The sequence below is a fragment of the Austrofundulus limnaeus genome, unplaced genomic scaffold, assembly GCF_001266775.1.
Source record: "Austrofundulus limnaeus strain Quisiro unplaced genomic scaffold, Austrofundulus_limnaeus-1.0 Scaffold141, whole genome shotgun sequence".
In the NCBI taxonomy this organism is placed as follows: Eukaryota; Metazoa; Chordata; class Actinopteri; order Cyprinodontiformes; family Rivulidae; genus Austrofundulus; species Austrofundulus limnaeus.
In genome coordinates, this window is record NW_013952543.1 from 604,728 (window position 1) to 612,417 (window position 7,690).

A 7,690-nucleotide genomic window follows, 5' to 3' on the forward strand; every position below is an offset into this window, starting at 1 on the left:
GTGTGTGTGTGTGTGTGTGTGTGTGTGTGTGTGTGTGTGTGTGTGTGTGTTATACAGCACTGTTTCTGAAAGAGTTTGGTCGTGAAAAATGTAAATAAAAACTGAATGCAGTGGTTTGCAAATCTCCAAACCCTTTTATTAACAATGGAACATGGTGAACATTTCCCATGTTTAAACTGAAAATTTGCACCATATTTAGAGGTGATTTTACAGCAGCGGCACATCTAAAAAAAATATGGCTGAAAAAGTATATGATTCAAGTAAGAAACAGCCRKAGGAGCATTTTGTAACGGATCAGGTTAACTGACAACAGGACCGGGTTTGAAAAGAGCAGTTTAGAAAAGCTGAATCTCTCMGAAGAAAAGATGGGCAGAGGTTCACCAGTCTGTAAATCTGATTTTATTTACGATTTTAAAAAATGCGCCAACTTTCAGAGGTTACAGGTTTATTGTGGACGGGATCCTCTCTTTCAGAAGCTGCAGCTGTGCAGTCATTGTGTTCACAGCAACAATTAGACAATAAAAGTACCACGTGAGGAATGTAAGAAGAGAAACTGGTTTATAAACGGAGCAGAACGCTCGTCAGCTCGTTTGGTTTTATAGTGTGTTACTATCCTTTTCAATTGCAAACATCAAGTATTGCGATACTGTTTCCATTTAAAAAAGGAAACAAAAATAAATGACAAATAAAAACTTGACTTCCGTTAAGAGTCTTTTTTTAGGTGCATCTGCCTGGAGCAGTGAAACAATTAAGCTGTTTGTCAACTGGAAAAATGCAGGTGTGCTCACTTTGTGTTTTCCTTAGTGATACAGACCGACTGAAACTCATGTGTTTTGTTGACATAATGCACAMTGTGTCAGCTGATGACAGCACACAGAGAAAAATGAGCTTAACTTTAGGTCACGCTCACTTCCCTCATGTATGTTTCAACTCTGGCCAAAACAGCCCAAATACACAAAAGAATGAAAGGAAGTATTTTTTTTTTTTTTTTACTGACCAAGTTTAAGTCCTGCTCTGTGGGCCGGGCTGTCGTCGTGCACCTTGCACACAAACGTGCACATCTCCACTGAGTTTTGGTCCTGATGATGGAGACCGTAAGTCTGAAACAGACAGAGAACAAAGAGTGAAGATAAAAGATCTTTCTTGCTCTTGACGTCTTATTTTGCACTAAACAACTGTTGTCTACTGTTCAGAGTCACACACACACACACACACACACACACACACACACACACAATCATGCAAAGGAAACCATGACGGTCTGTCGGTGCCAGAAGAAGTTTTTAATCACAAAGTCCACAAAGATGTGACGCAAGTAATCAAGTGCTGAGGTCCGTTTCCTCTCGTCTCACTGAACAAACTCACTGGAAGATGTTGCAACTTTCCTCATGTCCACAAACAATAAACTCTGATAATTACACAAAACTTAGAGAACCTGTAGGTATTGTTTTGTAATGTCACAGACTACACTTGGTTCTTTTGAGAACCAGCTGCTCAATGAATAGATGAATAATTTGATAAATGTACAACAAAAATAGAGAAAACTCCAGAGTCATTCTCTAATGTTTGGTACAGATCAGCTGAAATATGTGGATTTTAGAGCCAAAGGTAATTCAACGGCSTGACGCCTGAGTTCGCCACGACCACGCCGTCCAGCCAAAAGTCTTGGTGTTTGAAACCACGTCAGACCAACTTGTTCTCTGTGTACTGACACAAACCGAAGGTGATTGGGTCAAACGTGTGAGAGATGGGTCTTTCCAAGCTATAAAAAGGTCACTGTCCTCAGGGGGCGGGGCTTTGATGATGYCTTCATATGAGCACAGAGTTCCCTTCTGAAACGATTATGCCCTGTCTGTTTCGAGAGTGGGAATCRACAAATGCATAACGTTCGTTTTGACTGATGATGGTGCAAGCATTGCCAGCCAGTGTAAAAAAGCTGGTTTCAACAGCTCCAAACAAACACAAAATAAACTAATTTACGATGACGTGAGTAGAAAAAAGCAGCTATTCCTCACTTGGAACAAGTGAACACTGGGACTACACGTTTGAATTTAGCATCCAATTCACGCAGGGTCAAAATGATACTCGAATAAAAACACGCATGCTTTTAGTACTTTGAGTAAGTAGTGTCAACACAAAATCTTGAGTGGTTAGAGGAGTTGTCCTGTAACCGGTGGGTTGCTGGTTCAATCCCCTATTCCAGCTGTCTCAGCTGTTGTGTCCTTGGGCAAGACACTCACCCACCTTGCCTACAGAGGGTCCGGTGGCGCCGGTGCATGGCAGCCCCACCTCTGTTAGTGGGCAGCTGTGGCTACACTGTAGCTTACCACCTTCATTGTGAATGAATGAAGTGTCAAGCACTTTGGGGTCCATATGGACTTGATAAGGCGATTTATAAATTCAAACCATTTACCATTTAACTTGACCAACTATTAACTTCTAATTAGTGATGATTACGATTGACTGCAGCAGGTAGTTTCTCTTTGCTAGCACACAAAAGGTTTGATTCACCGCATCTACCGGACTGACCAACACTCATCTGTCACCCTTTAGATTAGTTAAAATGTTCAGAAACAAATGAGTGTTAGATGAGACCGACACGGAGCTGTTTGACCACAATGACGAGCAGCAGGTTTGGGGAAGTCGTGGTGAGGCTTGTGAGCACTGCCTCAACAGACAAGCACGGTGGTGATAGCATCATGCTGTGGTGACTCAAACCAATAACTGCTCAGTTCAGTTGAAACTGATGTTTTTAGGTGTTCCAACAGAACAGTGACCTCAAACACATCAGAACTGAAGAGTGATGGACGAACCAGCTGACTTTACCAAAGTCCTGACCTAAACCTTGTTGAAAATGTGTGGGCTGTGCTAAAAAGCTGGGTGTCTGTACCAAGAAAATGAAATGAACTCTACCACGTGGGAAGCTTGTTGATGGAAACAAAAAAAAGTGTGGTTGAAATGTAACTTGCTGAGGGACATTTATATGAATAACAGTGAGGGTGCATATAGAGTCTGTGTGTGTAGTTTGGACCTTGTGTGAATTATTATCATCCATAAATTCTTATTTCTGCACCAAATTCTCTTTTTACAACTATAGAAATTGTAGATGTATAACCATTGAAATAAATCATTAAAAGTCCAAATTATTATGAAACATCATTAGTGCTTGAATCAAACCATTTCTATACAAACTACACATCTACCTGTAAAGTTTTGGTAAATACACAGACAGCTTTCTTTCTGTATTTGTCGATTTTACCCAGACTTCAGCACAAACTGTCAGAAACCGCAGCTTTCTTTCCCACAAAAAACGGCCCTAATATTTTGTAGCCTTGGAAACTTGTGTTACTTCCACATGTACATCTGTGTGCTCTTCCTTGTTTTGGTCACCACAGAGTGGCTGCAAAAATGTGAATAAACTTCCCTCTTATTGAGGAAGTTCCATCCTGTCAGCAAAACTTCTACTGGCAACAACAACAACCAAAAAACCACTCAAATGAAAAACTTGTTTTGTAATTTGACAGATGTTGAACCTTCCCTGACGGAAGAATCCAGCTTGCATGATAGCGAGGATAGAAATTTGCAACGATTTTGATCCCGCCTGGATTCGACCGTGCAAAGATCGTTGAAAGGCAAATAAGACATTTACATGCCGGAGCCTCGTGTTCACCGGGCTGAAAGCTGGAAGGGGAAAAAGCTGCAAGAAAAAGGAGACGTCCACGCTCACGGTCGACCCTGCTGGCCGGCAGGCTGCTCCTCGCGGCCTCGCTTCCTCCTGCTCACAGGCAGGCAGGAAGGGTGGGAGCGTCCAAACAATGGCATAAATAGAACACCACGTCTTTTCCTAGAAGTGCTTCAGTTCTGATCTGCATACCGGCACAGTGTGTGACCTGTTTTATACTCACGCACTGTAAGTGTTTCAACAAACCTTCTGCAGGATTCTAAATAACAGAGTAATACTGTGAGGTGGAGCTGCAGGGGGAATCGGAGAGATGTGTTAATCTGAAGGGGGGGCAAGTATTCGATGGAAAGCGTGTGAGTAAACCGCACAGCTGAAAATACAAGTGCTGGAGGGAGAAAATATAAAATCATTCCCTCTTTGTTCGAGTCATGGGATTAACACGGATGGGTTATCTGACTGCTGGATGACCTTTCACTCCTGCTGGTGCAGGGAAACACTGGGATTAAGAGATGTGGGAAAAGATCCAGATGTTTCTGTCACTTAAAGGGATGATCTGCTGTCAGACATGAGGTCGAGCATTAAAAAAACCTGCTAAATCTGAAGTTCTATCAACATTTTATCTTATTTACCTGAATTTCAAAACCAAATGCTTCCTCCTCTTTTTTCTCCAGGACCACCACCTTCCTACAGAAAAAGAAATAAGAAAATGTAAATATTAGTTTATCTGATGCTTCTTTGAATTACTGCATGTTTTAAATAATATTACTGAGATAGATTGGTAAATGTGAGTCTACATCTAATTTGACGACTCATCTGATCAGCAACAAGTCWTTTTTTTTTTAGCAAAGAGCTCTAAGCTGCAGGTTAAAGTGACATATTGTGGCTTTCCTTAGTTTCAGTCAAAGAAGAGAAAGAAGTATTGAAAAAGAGAGAAAAACAACGAAAAAATGAAAACAGTTTCAATAACTATGAAATATCCTGCAGTTAACTGCAAACCATCAAGTGTCAAACGTCTCTGCATGTCCTAGTTTTGCATTTTGTACAGGTTGTGTAACCAAAGAGGAACACAGAAAGATGCAAGCTGAAAGATCTGCTAATAACATGTTTTTCACAGCTTATATAAACAACCAAAAAATTATTAGTCTGTTTTATAACATCATCATCATCGTTAAACAAGGTGAAAACAGAACTCAGTGTTCTGCAGACCTGTCGCTGTACCGCCATGACTCTCACCTACAAATACACTGGATTTTAGCTCAACAATTGGGTTTTTTTATTTAGTTTACTACTGCAGCCAAACTAAATTTTATTGGCTCTGAAACAAATTGGACTGTAGATGTACGTCCAATGATTGTTTTCTACAAGTTCCACTAAAATAACTCCAGTGGTTCATGAGATACTTTGCTAACAGACAAACTACAGACAGATGATGGTAAAATTTTGCAGCACATTTTTAGTGCTCTCAGGGTATGCTTCGATCAACCTCAGCTACTACCACACCCGATTTTAGGTCATTACCTGTAAGACTGACAGAGTTAAAGACATTTCTGTCTGTTTTAACATCAGTCAGCTGTGTAAGCTCTTGAATTGGGTTGGCTTCAAAGCTAATCAGTTGTTCTTATGTACTGATATTTCCAGAGTAGTTCAGGAGATATTTTGTTCTTTTTTTGTAGCACTTCGAGATTTTTGTAAATGAAAATTGCATTACAAATGAATTATTATTATTATTATGGCTAACAGACAGACACACAGGCAAAACCATCACTGTCTACATTCTCCTTTGGCAGTGGGCATCAAAGATCATGGTTGAGCTTTAAAGCAAACCTTTCACATCTTTTCAGTTTAATGATTAATGTGCAGAAGAGCTGTGGGAAAGGCTGACAGACTGTCCTTCAAAAAAAAAAAAAAAAAAAAAAAAAAAAAGGATTATATCCGCCTGCATCTAAAATCCTGTGGTCCACTCAGGATTTCTATCCAGCAGCACTTTGATCCAGCATAAATAAATAAAGTGACCTTGGATAGTAATTTTACAATTTACATATTTGTATATTTTGTTTTTGTTGGATTTATTGAGGCCATTTTTCAGGGTCTTTGACTTTATTATTTATTTAAATTGTACAATATTCTTATGTTAAAGTTAAAAAATGATGCAACCATTGGTTAATAAAAAATGGGACCAGTCTTTCTCAAACCTATTGTTGACTCTCATTTACGGTTTGACTTAATCAAGACTCTTAAGATTCCACACTACAAAAAAAAAAGTAATGAAAATATATGTTTTACAGATGTCATCCAGGAGGGACTCAGAGTAGAGCCGCTGCTCCTCCACGTCGAGAGGAGCCAGTTGAGGTGGCTCGGGCATCTGGTTAGGATGCCTCCTGAACGCCTCCCTGATGAGGTGTTCTGGGCACGTCCCACTGGGAAGAGGCCTAGAGGAAGACCCAGGACACACTGGAGGGACTATGTTTCTCAGCTGGCCTGGGAACGCCTTGGGATTCCCCCAGAGGAGCTGGTCCAAGTGGCTGGGGAGAGGGAAGTCTGGGTTTCTCTGCTTAGGCTGCTGYCCCYGCGACCCGACCCGGATAAGAAGAAGAAAACTGACGAAAACATATATGGTTGGTTCTGATATCAGTATCGGACAGTGCTCAAGGCAGTAACTTCAGTATCGTATCGGCAGAGAAAAAGTTGTATYGGGACACCCCTAACAATCAAGGCTTTAATTAAACCGATAATAAAATATCCAGAGGAAGCTTCAAGTAAAACGATTCATGAGTATTCTCATGTCATATGTGACATTCTGCTCTCTGCACAGCACTGTTTTTGTGTCCACCAGCGTTTGGAYGTCACAGTCAGACACACAGGACAAAGATCTGCGAGACTGAAGGACGTCCCTGCGGCAGAGGACATGAAAATTCATGACGACTCAGAAGCCCCACACGGTGACGACTTCTCCCAACAAAAGGGCCGCTGTGCGGGCGAGAGAGCCCCGCCGTCACACGAGGGGGAAACGTCGTCAGCGGTGGGTCTGCGCAGAAGAAGCAGAGAACAACAAAGGGTTTGGTCTGAACAGGAAACGTGGGATGCGTGTACCTCTGTGGTTCTGGTGACTGCGTTAGGGGTTTCCACTTCTGCGGGCCTCCACCCTGTGAGGAGAAAACGAAACAAGACGTCAAGCGATTCAGACAACAGCATGATGTTGGTGCAATATAAGGGTTTCCCCSCCAGCTTCTCATCAACTCTTAGACACACCTGCTGTCCTCAAAGACCGGTTCAACAGGTCTGGTAGTAGCATACGCGTGCCAGGCAGTTTGTTTTGATTTTACAGCCACTGATCTGTTATTTCTGTGACACGAAGACTGAAACTAGAAAGGCATGCCAGACTACTGTTTGTTTACTTCTAAGAGAGAAAAGAAAAAACACCTTCAGCTAAATTTAACTTTACAGAAACCCAGCCTGAAGCACCCAAATCCATCTGAACAAGTTTTAGAGCGGTTCACACAAACTGCAGTCTATTAAAAGAAACACACAAGACACTGTGGTGAAGGGGGGGGGCACAATAACAGCATTGAGAGGGGAAAAAACTCCACCAGGGGTAGACATAAGGATATTTTTCAGGTTGTCCAGCGGACAAACTGTTGACAAAACCTGGTTGTCCGCAAAACACTTTGGTTGTCTAAAAGAATCTCAAGAAAAATGTAATTTAACAAGTATATTGTTCTGTAGAAAAGTTTATTATATAATAAATGTTCTCAACCAGGTTGACAGGATCTGCGTGAATAAAATTTCCTCATTCTCTTCTTTGGAATGGAGTATTTAAGGCTCAGGGAGTAAAGCAGCTAAAACGTTTCTAATGAAATCTAGAGATTAACCAACATTCATAAACTCCTTTCAGCTCATAGGTCAAACATTTTCACTTAAATAGGAGTCTCCTGTGTACTAGGGTTGGGCAATATTGGCAAAAAAAATTAATCACGATTAATTGGGATATTTAGCCGATAACGATTAATT

At 41.1% G+C, this 7,690-nt stretch overlaps 1 protein-coding gene across 1 annotated transcript in view; it reads right to left on the reverse strand.

Annotated features, from left to right (window-relative positions):
- Positions 1 to 7,690, reverse strand: part of tamalin (trafficking regulator and scaffold protein tamalin) — a 16,992-nt gene that overhangs the window by 6,728 nt on the left and 2,574 nt on the right. Inside the window, exons 2-4 of the mRNA XM_014016238.1 lie at positions 6,773 to 6,825; positions 4,312 to 4,366; positions 998 to 1,100 (exon numbers count right to left, since the gene is read on the reverse strand). Coding sequence (XP_013871692.1) covers positions 998 to 1,100; positions 4,312 to 4,366; positions 6,773 to 6,825 — 211 coding nt within the window. The remainder of the gene's footprint in view (positions 1 to 997; positions 1,101 to 4,311; positions 4,367 to 6,772; positions 6,826 to 7,690) is intronic.